The sequence below is a fragment of the Cetorhinus maximus genome, chromosome 6 (assembly GCF_964194155.1).
Source record: "Cetorhinus maximus chromosome 6, sCetMax3.hap1.1, whole genome shotgun sequence".
Classification (NCBI taxonomy): Eukaryota; Metazoa; Chordata; class Chondrichthyes; order Lamniformes; family Cetorhinidae; genus Cetorhinus; species Cetorhinus maximus.
The window spans coordinates 42216161-42235896 of NC_135884.1; the positions used below are offsets into that span (position 1 = coordinate 42216161).

The 19736-nt window shown below is 42.3% G+C and overlaps 1 protein-coding gene across 10 annotated transcripts in view; it reads right to left on the bottom strand.

Annotated features, from left to right (window-relative positions):
* The window catches only part of magi1b (membrane associated guanylate kinase, WW and PDZ domain containing 1b), a 457254-nt gene that overhangs the window by 193819 nt on the left and 243699 nt on the right, over positions 1-19736 (bottom strand). For all 10 annotated transcript variants that reach the window (XM_078543669.1, XM_078543664.1, XM_078543663.1 and 7 more), the window contains one exon: positions 12116-12232. In XM_078543669.1, the coding sequence (XP_078399795.1) occupies positions 12116-12232 (117 nt within the window). The remainder of the gene's footprint in view (positions 1-12115; positions 12233-19736) is intronic.

Below are 19736 nucleotides of genomic sequence, written 5' to 3' on the forward strand. Positions count from 1 at the left end.
TTGTAAGGTGAAAATGCTTTGCCTGGTGTCTGGTTAAGTCTATGGGTTGCTGTTGCCTTAATGGAGATTAGTTTGGGAATTTGTTGAAAGTTATGATAGTAGTAATTTGGAGCCATGTATATTTATTTAATGTGTTGCAACTTGATAAAATGTTTCATTTAGTTTAATATAAAACCTCTCGAGAACTGGTGGTCTGATTCCGGAATTTAGAGTTGCATCTCAAACATAATCATTAAAAAATATAGGTTATGACAGTTGTGTAAAGTTTCCCTCTGGAATTTTTAAATAACTCAGCTTTACCAAACTGCTGGGTCATAACAGCTCGCAACAGGCCCAGAACTGGGATAACTGTAGAAAAAGGTTCACAAGGTACAGAACTGCTTCAGTTCAGAAAGATCAGAAAGACCAGGTCGGTGGACTACTTAAGCAATACGATCTATCACTGATGATGTGATAGCAAGACAGAAGGTTGATGACAGTTCAACTTTTCACAAAGTCGTCCTGCAAGCTTTCAATTCTTATTTCAGCGCCCATTGAGATTTAATGATAGAGAAGGCTGAATTTAATAAAAGAAGTCAAAGCCAGGGAAAAGCATGGGTCCGTTCATCAATGATCTCTATAGGCTGACAGGGAACTATGATTAAAGAACCTTAAAGGATGAGCTGATTCACGACTGAATCATAGTCAGCGCCCTGGACAAAGCATTGTCAGATCTCTTACAGACGGGGCGATTTAACACTAGTTAAAAGCGGTGCAAATTGCGGGGCAAACAGCGAGGCAAACAGAACTCAGGAAACAGAATCGTGTGTTTGTTCACGGGGAAGGAGAGGTGCTGTGGAAAAGGCCAAGTTGAGATCATTCAGTTTATAAGCCTGAGCCTGCCAAAATGGGGAAAAGCATGCCAACTGCCATTTTGAAATGTCTTCGGTGTGGCGGGAACAGACCGCACAAGTGTGAAGAATGTCCAGTGGGGAGAGTGGAGCAGAGTGCCACTGTAGAAAAGTAGGCCATTTCAAATTGGTTTGTCGCTCAAAAATGCTGAAAACTTGTGAAGAGGGAGAATATTTTAAAACAAAGCCACATACAAGAAGTGGAAGAACCACAAGCAAAGGAACTAACCTTCCTGGGGGAGGTAAATGATACTGAAAATAAGTACTGGAGTTTTAAATTTGAAGTGGATGGATACTCCACAGAGTTTAAACTAGACATAGGAGCAGGGGTTCCGTTTTATCAGATGAACTTAAATGGCTCAAACAGATTCCATTCTAACCCTCACTGATTAAATTAAAAGGTCCTTGTGGGACAATATTAAAAAGCAAAGGCCAGCTCATGGCAAAGCTGAAATATAAAGACCAAGAAATCCTTGAATGTCTTTGCGTCGTTCAAAATCAAGAATGCTCTCTACTAAGCAGAAAGGCATGCCTAAAACTGAAATTAATCTAGAAAGTGAATGAAGTTGCTGATGAGAAATACAGCAGTACATTTCAAAATGAATTTCCAAAGTCGTTTACAGGGCCAGGGAAGTTAAAGACTAAGTACCATATCACACTATGAGCTGATGCTAAACCAATCACTTTACACTATGGAAAGTCCCTCATCCACTCCTGGACAAAGTCAAGAGTGAAACTGAAGAGATGCGGGAGCAAGGGGTTATCTACCAATCACATCAACAAAACGGTGTTCAGGAATGGTTAGTCCCAAACCCAAACAGATCTATAAGAATCTGCATGGATTTAACTCAACTAAACAAATTAGTGGAACATGTGATCCACCCAATGGCCTCAGTGGATGAGAACCTTACCAAACTAGCCAAGAGTCCATTATTCACTAAACTGTATACCAACAGTGGATTTTGGCAGCTGTCTCTGGACAGAAAATCTAGATTGCTGACCACATTTAACCCGCATTTGGTTGTATTGTTTCAATAGTTTGCCCTTTGGTATAGTGTCCACTCCACAATTTTTCCAGAGAACAATGTCTCACATCGCAGAGTCAGAGCAGTCCTGAGGGTCTTACAGAATGTAGGCCTAACATTAAATGAAAAATGAGAGTTCGCCAAACCTATGATCAAGTTTCTAGGTTACATAGTACAAGCCACTGCAATCATAGTTGATCCATAAAAAGCAAAAGTAATCAAGAAAATGTCCACAGCCCAGGAACGTAACTGAACTTCAGAGATTCCTCTGGATGGTCAATCAAGTGGGCATGTTCCTACCAAACTTAGCAGGAGTCAATGAGCTCCTGAGACAGCTGTTGAGACAAGGTCAACAGTGTTGCTGGAATGTGGACCAGCAAAATGCTTTTGAAAGATTTCAACAACTTTTAATCTCTTCTGAAATCTTGGCACATTACGACCCAGAATTACTGACCATAGGAACAGCAGACGTATCGTCTATAGGTCTGGGGGCAGTTTTATTTCAAAAGCCGAGAGATGGCGAGCATAGGCCAGTCTACTATGCCTCTAGGTCACTAACAGAAACAGAACAATGATAAGCCATGGTAGAAAAAGAAGCATGGACAGCAATGTGAGTATGTGAAAAATTTTCAGACTATGTTATGGGATTACGTTTCAGAATTGAAAGAGACCATAAACCACTAGACACCTCTCTGAACATGAAAGAAATTGTGAAAATGCCACCCAGAATCCAACGGTTCGGACTAAGATTTATGAGATATGATCCATCACACAGTATGTACAAGGAACGTATCCAACAGTGGCAGACACACTGTCAATAATAGCATCAGAAAGAACCAAACAAGAGGATTTACACTTCATTGAAGAGGTTGAAGCATATACATCCATAATCACTCAGCACTTACCAGCTACTGAAAAAAAGTTGCAGGGAATAAAACAAGCCTAACAACGAAATGAAGAATGTCTGCAATTCCAAGAATATTGTCTGGAAAAATGGTCAGACTATATTCCCACTAATCTGATACCAAGGCAGTACTTTGAACAGCACAAGCACCTCACTGTCATTGATGACTACTAGCTTTCAATAAGAAAATTGTCATACCGGGAGTACTTCGGCTTAATATTCTTCAGAAACTTCACCAAGGTCATCTATGGATAGCAAAATGCCATGCGAGCCCACAGCAATCAGCCTGGTGGCCAGGCATGATTGGCTCTATAGAAGAAATGATTTTATAATTGCTTTGCTTATGTCGTAAACAGCCAAGAACAGCAAGAACCACTATTACCTTCTACTATTCCATCAAGGCCATGGGAGCAGCTGGGAATGGACTAACTTGAATTTATGGGGAGTTCCTTCCTTATTGTCGTTGATTACTACTCCTGGTGGATTGAAGTAAACAGATTGCATAGTATCACAGCTGGAGCTCCAATCCTTCAAGAGAATTCATGCAACACGTGACATACCGGATATCATAGTGCATATGAGCCGCAATTTGCTAATGAGCTATTCCACAATTTCACAAATGAATATGGATTTGTTCTTGTAACCAGTTCATCTTGTTATCCTCAAGCAAATGGAGAAGCTGAAAGAAGGGTAGGAGCCGTCAAGGGCTTATCGAAGAAAAACAAAGACCTTAATCTAACTCTTGAGTTATAAAAGCTCACCATGACAAAATGGTTTCTCATCAGAGTTACTAATGGGTAGGAGATTGAAAACACAGCTCCCATCTCTAGAACTAAAATTCAAACCCAATATCACCACGAATGAACACGAGAGTGTAAAATAGCATGAGGAAGAACAGAGAAACAACCAGGCCTGGAACTTTAATCACAGGCATAGGGCAAGTGAGTTACCAGTGCTGAAGCCTGGGGAGACAGCATGGGTCTAAGGCCAACAGGAGAAAGGCACAATCATTGAGAAAGCTCCTCGACCAAGATCGTACAGGATTAAGACAGACCAGGAGTAATCATAGCGCCTTAATATTCTTGGAGAGAAAGCCAATAGAAACTTGGGCTTACTACTCAAATCCTGATGAAGAAAAAGAAAGACTTACTACAAGCTCTTCAGCCACCCAGGAGAAGATCACTCTCACTGACAGGAGAGAGTACGGAATATCCTCGACCTCAAGAGGAGATCAGAATCAGATCAGGAAGATTGATCAAGGCACCTCAGAGACTAACCTGTGAAGTCTGATGCTTTGTGGGGGGAGATGTAGGAGCATGTAAATATGATGGGGATAAAGACTTGGGGAGATGTAAAGGGTTAACATCGGAAGCATACCTGATGTGATAACAATGTCAATGACTGAGAAGTAAGAGAGATCTGGAAGGAGGAGACACTCCAACCTTGCGTAGAGGTTCAAATGTGTAAATACTTGCTGTAAATAAAGAGTGATGGTTTTAAGAAACTACAGACTTGAACAGCTAACTTTAGGAGAATACTGAATCCCCAAAAAAATGCCATCTAGACCCTAAAGAAACAGTATACTCACTTCCACTGGTTGTCATATGGCCCAGGCCATATAAATACCCAGATTTTCATTACAAAATTACAGGAATGATTCCCGCTGCACCTAGTGGGAATGACGGGGATTCAGTGGGCAAGAACAGGAAATTGCATGGCTGCTGGCCATTGGCCAGAACTCAATGAAGTTATCTGGAGCAGCGTTGAGGGGGTCGATAAGGTTGCAATCCACGCAGAAGAGGTGGGTCAGAGCAAAGGAGTCTCGAAGTTTATTTGTGTAGCACACCTGCTCCTCCTGGCCCACAAAGAAACTTAAAACACAAATGTGACTTATCCTTATTGGCCCGCTTCTGAATTTGCCCCATGTGGTGCCTTGCTGAACTCGCTGAACTCGCAACTGCCAATTAAAATTTAGTCTGGGTCCACATGTTAATGACACCTGACTTCTGAACACAAGACAACAGCTGCGTGGGATTCCTGAAACTTAGGAGTTAAAACTAAATGAAAATGAGGTCCCACACTGCTTCCATTCTAACCCACCCGTACCTCTACTTCACACACTCATTCTCATTGAACACAGAGGAAGATTGCAATCAGTCCTATAAAGAGTTTAATTTATATACGCTTTTCATGACCTTAGCACAGCACAAATCATTTTACAGTCACTAGTCTACTGTACTGTTGTAATGTCAATAACAACAACATGGTTTATATAATATCTTTAACTAAATGTCTCAAGGTGTTTCACAGGAGCATTATCAAATAAAATATGACAATGAGCCATGTAAGGAGATATCTGGGCAGATGACCCAAAGCTTGAGTGAAGAGATTTGTTTTAAAGAAGGAGAGTGAGATAGAGAGGTGGACAGACAGAGGGTATTATTCCAGAGCTTGGGGCCTAGGCAGCCGAAGGCACGGCCACCAATGCTGGAGTGAATAAAATCAGGGATACTGAACAGGCCAAAATTCAATGAGTACAGATATCTCAGAGAGATGTAGGTGCTGCTGGAGGTTACAGAGATAGGAAGGGGTGAAGCCGCAGAGGGATTGAAAACAAGAATGAGAATTTTAAAATCAAGACGTTGTTTGACCTGGAGCCAATGTAGGTCAGCGAGCAAGGCCACAGACAGCAGAATTTGGTAACCTCAAAAATGCAGAGGGTAGAATTTAGGAGGCCAGCCAGGATGGTGTTGGAATTGTCAAGTCTAATAAGGCATGGTTGAGGGTTTACGCAGCAGATAAGCTGAAACAAAGGCAGTGCTAGGCCATGTAATGGAGGTGGAAATCTCAGCGATGGCACAAGAATGTGGTCAGAAGCTAAGTCGCGGGGTAGAGAACAATCTGGTGTAGTGTTTGACAGTTGCCAGGGAGAGATATTGAATCAGTAGCTAGGGAAAGGAGGACTAATTATCTCTACTTTGGTTCACAGGGAGCTCTGCCAAGCTACTGACGCCCTCAGCCAGCCAGCCAGACACTCAGCTCCATCCATGTCCTCACCTCCAGCCAAGGGGACACCTCCTCCAATGAAAGAGCTGGAAATAAGCAGCCCGGGAGACCTGTCACCGCTTACAGACACCCTCCAGCAGCGCAGAGGGACATACCTCAGTGGGACCTAGATCTAGAGCAGTTCAAACTCCGCTGGTCACCACATGGACACATGCCTGCAGTAGGAGGCAGGGTCAGCCGAGCTCCCCGGGATTCAGAGGGCTGCTGGGGAAGAGGCATCCATGAGGTCCGAGTCAGATGGTGAGCCTCTGGATTTGGCCTTCCAACTCATTGTGGAGAGACACCAGGAGGCAGAAGAATATCATGCAGAGCTGTTAGAAGCCCTCAACAGAATGGCACGTGAGTCAGAGGAGTGCTCCCACCTGCTCTCCGTTGAAGTGGTGCCCACATGCGTGCGCATGGGTGTCTCCATGCAAAGAATGACGGACGCCATGGAAATCCTGGTCCAGCAGAACATGGAGATGCGCGCAGACCTGCACTCCATTGTGGTAGCCATGGGCAAGTTCCTGCAATGGCAAACTGAGAGGTTTGTAATCCCTCCAGGTGCTCCTTCCCCTCAAGGAGTCAGGCCAGTGTCCACGGGCACCCGAAGGGAGGAGCAGCAGCAGCTGGACACCCCTGGATCATCCACTCAGGGATCTCAGAGGCTTTCCTCTCCCTCCAAGTCCCCGTTGCCTGTAACCCCCTCAGCCTTGTCCTCTGTCACTGCAGCAAAAGCAGCTGGCCCACAGGAGGACAGCCAAAGCAAGCCGAGGCCTTCAAGGACTCGACTCTCCAGAGGATGTGTGCTGAAGTAATCAGAGGCAACAGGGCCAACCATTGCGCAGGCTGTCTCCACCCCTGCTGCAGATATCAGGGCAGCACCTAGAAGTGGTAGGCCGAGAAAAGTTAAGAAATTCTAATCACAAGTGGTTGCATGGGTGAGCACATTTTGTCACTTTGTATTCTGAAAATATATTCACTCTCACTGAATAATGTGTATTATTGTCTTTCAGCTTCATTGACAGGCTTCACTTGCAGTTAAGCTGCATGCAACCAGACCATAAGTGATTCTGGAGGGAGAAGTGTGTGTGTGGCAGGGCTCTTCGGAGCCTTGTGCAAGCACTTTCCTATGCATGCGGACCTTTCAACCATCACACTCATCTCACCGTCCCAAGCATTTTCAATGCTGCCTGCGTAGTCCATCTGAGCTGACCTGCACCTCCGCCAACTCACTGATCACAATCCCATGCAGTACCGTTGCCCGCCTAACACGAGGCTCCGCTCACTTTTGATTTCGGCAACCACGGTCGTGGTCAAGTATCTTGTCAGCTCCCCCGTCCTTTCCCCTCCCCCAGTCACCCATGACCTTTCCGCTGGTCACTGTGGACCCCCCTACCATCACCTACCAACCCCTAGCCCTCATCATTCCAGGATGTCCAGGTGAACGTGCATGTTCTCTATCTTCCTGCAAATACCACACCCACCCATGTTGACCTCGCCGGCCTCCTCCTTCCCACTCCCAAGGTCCGTGCCTGCCTCCATGTCCCCACCAACAACAGTTGCTGTCCCTTCTACCATTTCCAACGCACTCTCACTTTCCCACCCAACCGGCTCCCTCTGCCCCCTCTCATACTCACCATTTCCTCCTACAACACCTATCCTCAATTCACTCCCCAGGAGGCTGTCACTAACTCCACAGACCTGTCCCTTGCATGTTAACCTAAACATTCCCCCCCCAACTTACTCCCTCCTCCACCTGAACATCTTCCCCTCTCCGAACTCCCTCCCTTAAACCTACCTCTTTGCTTGCATCATTCTCCTCCATTACTCCCTCCTGCCCCTTCCCAACCTCACCCATCTAGACATTCCTCTCCCACCCCTTCACCGATCATCCGTAGCAGCCCATGACCAAGACCATGATGTTCCGAAGCAGACCCACTGCATCAACAGAGACCTCCCACTCCTGAGAGCTGTTTTGCGGTGAAGCCATGTCCATGAGGATCCACCCAGTATGTGATGCACGTGTTCCTCCAGGGTCCGGTAGCTGTAGGGCTCCAGCATCTACTGCTCCTTGGATGTCTGTGAACTGAGCAAGACCCTAAAGGTGAGTCCTGACTTCTGCACATCTCATTTGTCCAGACGTGTTCTGGGTCGGCATGCTTTCCCGCTGGCGTAATGGTAAATTTGGCGTGGGAGACAATTCCGGTCAGGCCATACTTTATATCCCATTTCTGGGATGCAAATCATGTTCACGCCAGCCTCCAGCAGGATTCAAGTTCCGCCATGGCAGACACCATCAGATGATCCCACTGTGATTTCATGCTGGCATGAAATGATTTCTGCCCCTCACGCCAAATTGGGCCCCCTCTCCCCCGCCATGACGCCCACTGCCAACGGGACTGGACGATTCCACCCGATGGCTTTGGACTGGATGTCAGATAAGTAGTCTGATAATTTAGCACCAGTGGAGGATTTGGGAGCGGTGGTAGCGAGGGAGAGCTGGGTGCCATCAACATACATGTGAAAACTAAAGCAGTGTTCAGATGATGTCACTGGGTGACAGCATGCAAATGAGAAATGAGAAGGGTCCAAGGATAGATCCATGGGGAATCCAGAGGCAATGGTGCAGGAGCAGGAAGAGAACCATTGCAAGTGATACGCTGGCTCCCATTGGATACGCTGGGACCAAGCTGCAGCAGGTGAGAATGAGGGTGGAGAGGTATTGGAAGAGAATGGTGTGGTCAGCCATGTCAAAGGCGGCAGACAGGTTGAGAAGGATGAGAAGGGATAGTTTACTCTTGTTACAGTCACATAGGAAGTGATAAGAGCTGTTTTCAGTACTGTGGCAGGGGTGGAAACTCAATTCAAGAGTTTCAACCTTGGAATTCTGGGAAAATGGAAATGATTGGGGAAGTGATAACACATTCAAGGGCTTTTGAGAAGTAAGGGTGGCTGGAGATGGTGCAGCAATCTGCAAGACGGTGAGGTCAAGGTTGGGTTTTTTGAGAGGTGTGATGATGGCAGATTTAGAGGAGAGAGGTAGAACACCTGGAGTGAGAGAGCTGTTTACAATATTAGCGAACATCATGATCAGGATGGGAGATTTGGATGGTCAGCAGTTCAGTGGGAATAGGTTCGAGAGAGGAGGAGATAGGTCTCATGGACAAGACAGGCTCAGAGAGGGCATGAGGGGAGGCAGGATAGAAACTAGAAAGAGATGCAAGTTCAGGGTTATTACAGGGAGGGGGAGCATTAGAGCAAGTCTGGTCTGATGGGCTAGTGGTAGCGAGGGATGCGACAGAGGCAGCTGATTGGATGGTCCAGATTATAGTAACAAAGAATTCCATGCACTTGTAGTTGGAGGCGAGGATGGAGGGGACAGGGGACAGCGGTTTAAGAAGTCAATCTGCAGTCAAGCAAAGAAGCCGGGTCGATTATTTTTGCATTCTTAGATGATTCTGGAATAGTGAGGAGTTTTGGCAGACAAGAACAAGACCTGATAGAGCTTTATGTGGTCCAATCGGATCTGGCAGTGAATGGCTAAACCAGTTGTCCACTATGTCCTTTCAAGTCTGTGTCCCTTGGACTTAAGAGAGTGGAGATGAAGGCCATAGTGGGGTGAGAGAGAATTCAGGTTTTATTGGGGACTAGGGAATCAAAGGAGGAGGTGAGGGTGCATTTGAGCAAATTAGTAACTGCAGAAATGTTGCTGTGAATGGAGGGCTAAAGGTTAGACGTTTGGGCTTCTGAAAGTGCAGTTTAAGCGAATTGGGGGAGTGAAGGTGATGGAAATTTTTTGATCCAGATTGACTACTTCAGTGGGAAATCAAGAAAATGTCCTGTTCTATCTTCAATTTTGGTTGATAAAGGTGCACAGTGACTCAGGTATGCAGTTCTCAAACATTTTCCATCAAAAATGCTAGAATTTCTAAGAAAATTAAGCCACAGACTTCAAAGGAATGAACCACAAGATCAAATGTATATGTTGTGCTAAAGCCATCATATGGAATAAGGGGAGCCTACGTTTCTCAGAAATCATAATGTTCTTTTAAAAGTCCACAGAATGGATATACCTACACCGATGAAATTCAACTTTGGACAATTATCTAATATATAGTTTGATGGGAAGGTAAAATCTAAGGGCTTCAGCACAGAATACATTTCCTTCCCTTAAGTGTCAGCCTTTCTAAAGATAATAATCGTGTTATGATTTACCACAGTGGATCTGGAACATTTATTCTGTCCCTTCCAACAACCAATGTTTGAAGCAATACAGAGGGCAGATCTTTGCCAGCAGCTTCAATTAAGAGGCAAAATTCTAAGAGGTAGCAATTTGAGGGCTTCAGTTCAAAAATTACAGCAACTTAGATCATCATGGTTTTCAAATAGTTTTGAGCACCTTGGTAATCAGGAGCAAAGGAAAGAATATAGACACAAAAAATTCCTCTAAGTAGATTCTTGAACATTTCACAGATAGGGTTAAAAGTATTGGCAAACCAATTAGTCATCTTAATTTTAATTGCTGTGCTACTTGAAGGAACCACTGCTACAGACTCCAACTCCTCTGACTCCAGACTCTTGCACATCTCCGTTTCTTAGGCTTCCTTTTTATTTGTTCATGTGGGCGTCAAGAGCTAGGCCAGCATTTATTGCCCATCTCTAATTGCCCTTGTTCAGAGGGCAATTAAGAGCCAACCACATTGTTGTAGGCAGATTTCCTTCCCTAAAGGGCATTAGTGAACCAGATGGGTTTTTACGACAATCAGCAATGGTTTTATCGTCATCAAACTTTTAATTCCAGATTTTTATTGAATTCAAACTTCACCATCTGGTGGGATTTGAACCCAGGTCCCCAGAGCATTACTCTGGGTCTCTGGGACAATACCACTATGCTACCACCTCCTCGGTGGCCAAGTTTTCAGCTACCTAAGCCATATATTCTGAAATTCCCTTCCAAAATCCCCTTGCCTCTTCACCTAGTACCCCTCTCCGGCCTTCATAAACCCATTTCTTGGACAAAGCATTTGTTCACTCCATCTAAACCCCCTTCTTCTGTTTGAGCCATTTTTCTTATGCCCATGCAAATGTTTCTTGGGGTATTTTTCTAAGTTAAAAGGGCAAGATAAATGCTGTCACATTTAGAGATTTTTGACCATTTTTTCTTTATGGGAATATTGAGTTATGTTTAAGTATCCTTTCTGTTTGAAAGTCACTGACTGCAGTCATAGAAGATTTCTTTTAAAGCCAGATGAGCCAATTTGTGAACTGTGGCAGTTCACCATATCTTTCAACCTCATACAATTCATTTTGAGATTAACAGGAGCTGTTTTGTTTAAATCTGCAACCCAGCAAGGAGGTGGGGTAGGAGTTGATTTGATTTACATGCCTACTGGCAAATCACTGAACAGCAATAAAATCATAGGAACACCCTTCTCATTGGCTGTACAAAGGGAGAACAGGGACAAAAGAACACAAAGGCAGTCAGTTAGGTTTTTATACAAAATACTGAGTTCCTGGATTCAGTCCAGAACTGGAAGCTACATTGCAAAAGGCCTATTTTTGCAGTTATAAGTTGTTTAGAAAGAAAAGTATTGCCAAAAACAAGTCAGCTAGCCCACAAAAGACTGCATAATTTATTATTCATTCTCATTTTGTTAGCAGAGAGGGGAGATTGTTGTGACTGTTATGGTGTACAGTCAGTCTTACTTCCTGTCTGTAAAATAAAGCACCCTTTCGCATTTTTTTTCATCTGGCCACATCTGACTAGGCGTTTCTCATTCTGCCTTTGGAAAGATTGAGGAAATCCACCTCGAGGTGACAAGTTGGTCCTATTGTGATCCCTGGGTTATACTAGAATGTAATTGGATATTGAGCAATACACACACTTGTGAATGTAAGACATTTGGAATGCTTACAGGAATGTTATACCCTAGAAAATTTCTAACTGAGGTGAGCAGATAACCTGCTCCCAGGTATCTGCTAATGTCATTCTCTTTCCAATTTCCCCTTTCCTTAGAAAAGGCATCTTAAAAGACTCAGTTCCTCCTCACATTACATCCATTGCTGGTAATTGTCCTAATAGTTCCAGAATGGTTCAAAAGGGAGTTGTTATTTTTGAAGGAAACAGAAGTAAAACAAAATGTAACAGCTGAATATCATGAATATTGAAGAGAACCAAAATCATCACAGTACCACAAGAGTAAGAGGTTCAAATTAAAGCTAAAAGGCAAGCAGTTTGTTATACATACAAGGTACAGCATGTCGATAAAGGTTGTCTCGTATTGTCTGTTGCAATTCGTGATCTGCAGATCCTTTCTGAAATCGTTGGCTGAGATAGTGCCGTAGGTCTTTGTTTAGTTTGCTTCCTGCAATAAAGTAAACTGTAGTTAGTTGAAAGCATAACGTATAGTTACGGAAGACTGTTCTCATGCAGCTCTATTTGTGCTTGGCTTACTGACAGGACCCTGATGTGCATAAAACAGTGAAGATTTCAACATGAATGGTCACTTTGGATCAAAGTATCAAAAAGCCCAAGATGCTCAGTTAGCACAATATATGCAAATAAAACATGACTAGATTTTAAATTTGATAAATTTTTCAAAATCATCTCTAAAGTGCCGAATTTCACAACGCTGCTAGAAAATGTTAAGAATGAACACAGTAAGAGGACTTACTAAATTACTTAGAAAATGAAAGAGTTAGGCCCAATTTGAAGAGTGACCATGCAGCCAGAAGCCTGAATCCAAGGAATGTTGATGCATTTACATTTATATAACTAATCACTCATGGCGGCTGTGAGGTAAGAGCTCATTGCATGACATGAGAAAATTTTGACAATATTATCATTTAGAAAAATCTTAATCATGCTTTCTTACCATAGATTGTGCTAACAGTGCACTACAAAATACTTGTGAATATAAATATTAATTAACAAGTAATACAGGTAAATGTTATTTTTGCTAACCATTACTCATAGTCACCTGGAGAATTCCCCTCAAAAAACATTGGCCAGAATTTTACGTTCGGCATGCGGGTGCGTGTCCAACATGCACGAACGTAATATGGCGCATGATGATGTTGGGCGTGCATCCCGACGTCATCGCACACTCGCGCGATACTTCGTTCAGCAGACATGTGTCGGAGTCGGCTGCGCGCCCGCCGATAATTGAAAGGCCTATTAAAGCTATTAACGAGCTCATTAAGTTGAAATTTATGTTGCCCGTCCAACCTAATGGTTGGCGGGCAGGCGAAAAGGCCAAGCGGCCTTTACATTTTTTCGTGGATGAGGTTTCCTAAAGCTAATACAAATTAAATAAAAACATTATTTTGAAACTAAAAACATGTCCCGTCTCATGTGGCCCAGTCACATGATGGGACATGTTTCATTAGGTTTTTAATGTCTTTATTTATTTTTTTAAAAAGCGCTTCAATCTCCCTGAGGCAGCTCTGTGCCTCAAGGAGATTGAAGCACTCTTGCACGCGCGTGCGTGAACTGCGTCAGGCCCGCTCTCCCTACCCACCCCCTGTCCACACAGGTAGTGCTCAGCGCTACTGCTCGCGATCCACATTGGGCGGGCCTTAATTGGCCCGCCCACGTGAAATCGTGGTGCGGAGCCGATCACAGGCGGCAGTCGGGTCCCTGACCGCCCACGCCCGCTCCCGCCGAGCTCGCCCGACGAGGGAAAAATTCAGGCCATTGTTCCATTTGTGAGATAAAATTAGAATTTCCAGGTGCAATTATATCTTGTGACTTCTAATGGATCTGGATTACTTTGGTTTCCGTTATTGAAATGCTGTTCCTGACAATGCAAAAATACAATAATTCTTAAAAACTAGAAATCCACTTCAAGTATGAGATGTTACTCTGGTTGAACTGTATTACTAGGTCCATTAGGAGGAAATCGGTTAAAAAACCTCAAACAACTGGTTAACTCAATTCTCGAATACAGGACGTGCCAAGTTGCATTCTCTTTGGGCAGAATTTTACGACAGCGGGATTTTATGTTCCCACTGTCGTCAATGGGGTTTATAATGGCCCACCGCATTTTACGGCCCCGTCCCTGCCGAAACGGGGCCGTAAAATTCTGCCCTTTGAGTTTCATTTTCTGCTATAGCTATTTCTGGAACATGTTGAGCATTTCCCATGCCTTGGCAGCCACCCCTCTCAAAAGGCCACCACTGACAAGGAGATCCAACGCTGGATCAGCCGGGCCAGCTCAGTCTTCTACACCAGCTTTTGCCAACACCTTCCAAACCCATGACCCCTGCTATCTAGAAGGACATGAGCAACAGATGCATGGGAACACCGCCACCTAGAAGTTGACCTCCAAGACACTCACCATCCTGACTTGGAACCATATCACCATTCCTCCACTGTTGCCGGGTTAAAATCCTGGAACTCCCTTCCCAACAGCACTGTGATGTTCCTACATTGTATGAACTGCAGCAGTTCAAGAAGGCACAACACTACCATCTTCAGGGCAATTAGGGATGGGCAATAAATGCTGGCCTAACCAGCAATGCCCACATCCTGTGAAAGAATTAAAAAAGCTATGGCAATGAGTGTTTGACAACAAAGACTTCCACAAGTCAACAAAAGTCCTGGTGTACAGAGCAGTTGTCATCCCCATTTCACTCCTGTACTACAGTGAGACCTGGACTGTGCATCAGTGACACTGAAGAGCACTAGAGAAATTCCAAGAGCAATGCCTCCACCGCATCCTCCAGATTCAATGGGAGGACTATCAAACAAATGTTAGCGTCCTTCTTGAAGCCAGCTCTACAAGCATTCAGGCAAAATTCTTGCAAATCAACTTCAATGGACCTGGACACTTTCTGGGTGACTGAAAAGCATCTCCCCACCAGGTCCTGTTTTCTCAACTCTCAAATGGCCAATGTTTCAGGGGAGGACAAAGAAAACGCTTCAAAGACACTCTGAAACGCTCCTTGAAGTGCAGCAGCATTGACGTTAATGACTCGGGGAGCCTGCTACCAATCATTCAGAATGGCGGCAATTTGTCCATCAGATTGTATCATGCTTTGATTCACAATGTCTTAATGATGAGGTAAAGTGCAGCAGAGAAGGAAAGAAAGGGAAGCAAATCCTGCACTCTGGATCACACTACCTGTGGGACATTCAACCCCATGTGCCCTCAGAGTTGTGGGTTGAGAACAGCCTGTTCAGTCACATGAAGACTTAAGGCAGAAACTCGTGACCCTGAGTAGTTGTCATCCTCAAATCGAGGGACAGCCGATGTCAGTGATTGCTGATTATGAATCTTCAGTCCTTTTGGCTCTTTACAGCATACAGAAGAAAATTATAATTTCACAAACTGAGAACTTTCCACTGCTAGTGCTCTCATTTGTCTGCTCAAAGTAGCTGATGGCTGGTTTCCTGGCATGTCTCAAGAGTGTGGTCAATCCATTTTGAACGTGCAGTCAGCGACAACGCAAACATTGCATTTCTAAATGTTAAAATCATACATCTATATTAAAATCTTGCACTCCCTGTCTAAAAATCCAATTTCCTGTTGACAACTTTACTCAGTAGAAATGTCCATATTTATATGATGGAAATTGCAACCTCCCATCAGTAACAGTACTGTAGTGTCTCAGTTTTACATCTCCTATTTCCTTAGTCCGTATCACAGGCTATGCTCCATAACCCCACTTCTAAATCTAAGTATTATGCAAAATAAAGGAAGACTATATGAATTTAAAACAGGAATTGAATTCTCTCTCTTTACCTTGGTCCAATTATGACCCCTCCTCATCCCACTTCACCTGCAGATTCTTCACAGTCTGTATTCAAATAGAAGATTGGCTTTCATATTCTAATCCTGTTTGTAAAAGTAATTGATGATGGAACAAACATCTGTGTATTTTGAAAGTTAAAAATTTGGATGAGTGCAATTTTATGAACTGCAAAATATTAAATTATTCATAATATCTTCAATTTCCATTCTAAAGCTGATCTGTCATTACATGAAACTAGATGAACTATAAGAGGTTGGTTTGTATAATGAGAGCTGCTGTTGCAGAGTCAGGAAGAATTATAGCGACCAGGATCTGATGTTTTATGGGGTTGTATGTTATCTCCTCCCACTAATGGTAATCAGATCTCACAAATTTCTGAAAAAAAGTACAAAGCGTGGGAAATGTGACTCTCCTATTGTCAAAAAGCAGCCATGTATCAGATCAGTCCTGCTTTTCATCTATCTCAGAGTTTACTGTAACTAAAACATGGGCAACGCATTGAAAATTACTTCATTTAAAGCAACGTCTTTATTATTTTCCTAAATTATCATTTTCTTCCAAATCATGAGAAATTATCACCAACTTGCTACAACTCAGTATAAAATAAAATCAAAGTTGAAGAGAACAGCAAATTATGTCAGTGGGGAAATTCACACTTCAGTATTTTGAACATTGCCATGTCACAAACCTGTCCATTTGACTGTATTTTAAATTTTGACACAATCTACTGAAAAGAGAATTGCATCTAGTCACCAATGGACTTCACAAGCACTATATCATGACACACATCTCATTGTTTTTGTTTGCCATGACTGTGCTTCAACAAAGAGCTGGTCTAGTGCTTGTTGAAAGGCCAATGAAGCCTGGTATGAAGCAGCCGTCATAAAAGATTTTACACTACTGCCCAGTTAATGTCCTAATGCTCTGGCACTGAAGCTGGTCGGCTATTAAATTATGCAGCGACCGAGCGTAATTTACAGGCAACTGGCAGACGACAGTTTACTCCACAAACAAAAGAATCCTCTGTACAGACATAGCAACAACATAGACTGGTTCCTTAATCACCATCAGAACTACCACATTTACTGTTCACCAGTTGAAAGAGTTACAGTTACAGGCCACTCACAATCACATTTCCACGGCAATATGTGCTAAAGTTCATTCGTAAGCTCACTTCTTGATTCTGGACAATGGCCTAAGAGCTAGTCAAAATTTGAAAATTTTACAATGAGCAGGAAGCATATTAAACTGTTTATAAAATTTACACTGTAGAGTGTTGATGGAGCAGAATATTTTTTAAAAACTCCATTCGGTTCAGATCTCAAGAATTCAGCTTTTTTGAATTACTCAAGGTCAGTCAATCAGTATGTGAATTGTCCAGCTCGGAGCAAAAACTAAAAGTTGAAATAACAAAATCTTTTGATAATCAACACACATCTATAGCCTACAAACCCAAGTACGGTTCAAGGAAATGCTACAGCAGGGCATGTAAAATAAATTTTTAAGAGAGGCAACTAAATGTTGGTTAATGGCTCTAAATATAAACAAGTAGTTACATTCTCATGTTTTTGTTCCCATAAATTGGTGCCTCTAGTTTTGTGAAATGATGGTAGGTGTCCTGCACCTGTTGTTATTGATTTAAAAATCAGAATGAATAGGGCAAGGAGAAAAGCCTACAGCCCCTAATGTCAGGTTACTAAAATATATACTGAATATTTATGAAAAACCTTCTAAGAGAACATAACATGAAGAGCTATCCTGAAATCATTAATAGTAGCTCAATATAGCAAGCGTAACTGTTTGTGATAAAATGGCAGCAGTTATTCCATGTTTGAAACAAAAACAAAAAACGCTGGAAATACTCAACAGACCAGGCAGAACCCGTGGAGAGAAACAGAGTTGACTTTTCAGGTCGATGACCTTTCATCAGAAATGATGACCCAAAACGTTAACCCTGTTCCTCTCTCCACAGATGCTGCCTGACCTGCTGAGTATTTCCAGCATTTTTTGTTTCTTTTTCAGGTTTCCAGCAGCCGCAATATTTTGCTTTTGTATCATCAGCTTGCTGCAACTCAGTATAAAATAATGCCAAAATTGACTGTTGCTTGGTTAGCTATCTTGAAACGGAATCAGTGCAGAAACATAGAAGGGCCACATCACTATATTCACAAATTAAGGGCGGCAAAAGAAAATAGAACTTGCAGGCAGAACTTTTTTTAAACTAAAAGGGCAGCAGGTATGTGGAAGACATTACAATGGCAGAAAAGAAACCTTAATGAGCTACATGAAGGAACTAGACAGGTTCTTGCCAACAAATGGGATTCAAGATTATTAGAAATGCAGCAAGGGAGTACTGGGATAGGTGGCTAGAGGGACGAAAGATCTTCTCTTGCCCGAAACTATTACAATGTTACTATGTTTATCGCTGGATATGTAGGCCATTTGAGAGTATGCTATTTTTCCATGGGTAATATATACGGAAAATAGAAGCCAGGATAACTGGGTTTCAACATTTCAACTGGATGTATATTTTTAATGTCTGAATTATGTTAAAAGTTACATCAAAACACAAAATGTTCATTTTAATATTCCACAGGTTGTTCCTAACCATTTCACAGACATATTCAGGCAGTAGTATTCAGTCAATATAAAGAAAGCCAAATGTCACACCATTCTGTCTGCATTAATACAAATGCTACATAACCTGGCTCAAAGGGCAGAATTTTATGATCTTGCCGAAGTCAATGGACTTTTGAATGGCTCACTGCATTTTACAATCCCGCCCCCTTATTTGCCCATATGCAAATGGTTGTACTCACAGCAGATCAATCAAGGTAGGCAGCTTGTGTCTTTGACATTATTTCCCCAATATACATGTATAAGTACTTTAAAGAAAGGATGATAAGAACAATAGTAAAATTATTCTCACACTGAGTGGTTTAATCCCAATTATTATAATACACCAGATTGAACCATGGCAGATCATGTAATTTATATGCAAGTTAAGTAATGATAATCCTGCTGTCTTCTGAAGGATGCACCTAATAGTCGCAAACAAAATACTGATCACATGAGAGTCTTTTATTAGTTGTCAAACATCAACAGAAAGTGATTGACAAAAGTCATATATGACAATAATCATAGCAACTGGATATGGAGGTCAACACAAAGTGGTTTTTGAAAGTATGTTTGCAATATTACTCATTATGATTAGAAAATTCAACATGCAATTAAAAGAATTATAGATGCCTAGAATAGCATAAGAAATTCTGGCTTCTAAAGTACAAAAGTATTTATATTTATCAATTGCACACATAAACCAGTAAGTTTTTAAATTGTAAAAATTAATTTTGTAAATTAAAATTGTAAAAGGTTGCTGCACTTCCATTTTCATGCATTGACAGAGGAGTAAAGAATATCTAACTTTCAAATGGGCTTGAGCCAGCTATTTCTCTGGGAGGACACTTTTTTCCTGCTAAAGATGACCAAGACATACAAGTGGCTGCATAATCAGTGAATGGCAGCAAATTCAATGGGAAAGATTTGCCTGAAAAGAGTCTTCGTTTCCTTCAAGTGTTGTTCAAACACTGCTCAAGTCAAAGCGTTGCTTGATGGCTAGGCTAGTTTTTAAATCCAGATTAAAATTAGTGGATTGGCGAAAATTATCCAACTCTAACCGTTCCTCCTGCTGAGCCATTATGGAAAATACATGGCGTAAGTAGCAAACATTCAGACACTAGCAGTTCATCTTACAAATTTTGAGATCTGTCAGACACTCAGTTTGCTGGTTTATGGCAAGGAAATGTATATAGTATGAAACAAATCCAATGATATAAACCACAGTTCATGCTGCTCAGCTTTAGTTCAGTCAGGGTTTCTCATTTAATTCTAATTCTAACTCTAATTTACATCAATTAGATCTTAGTATCTTGAAAGTCTACCACAAAACAAACCTGACTATTTCACCCAAAAATCGTGCCATTTATCAGATTCCAAGAAACTTGTTCTAACAAAAGGCATATTAACATCCTCTAGACTGATTCTAATTTTGCTTTAGTGTTCTTACAATTTAGCATTTTGCTGTATCATTTGGTACTTTACTATTTGAATTAA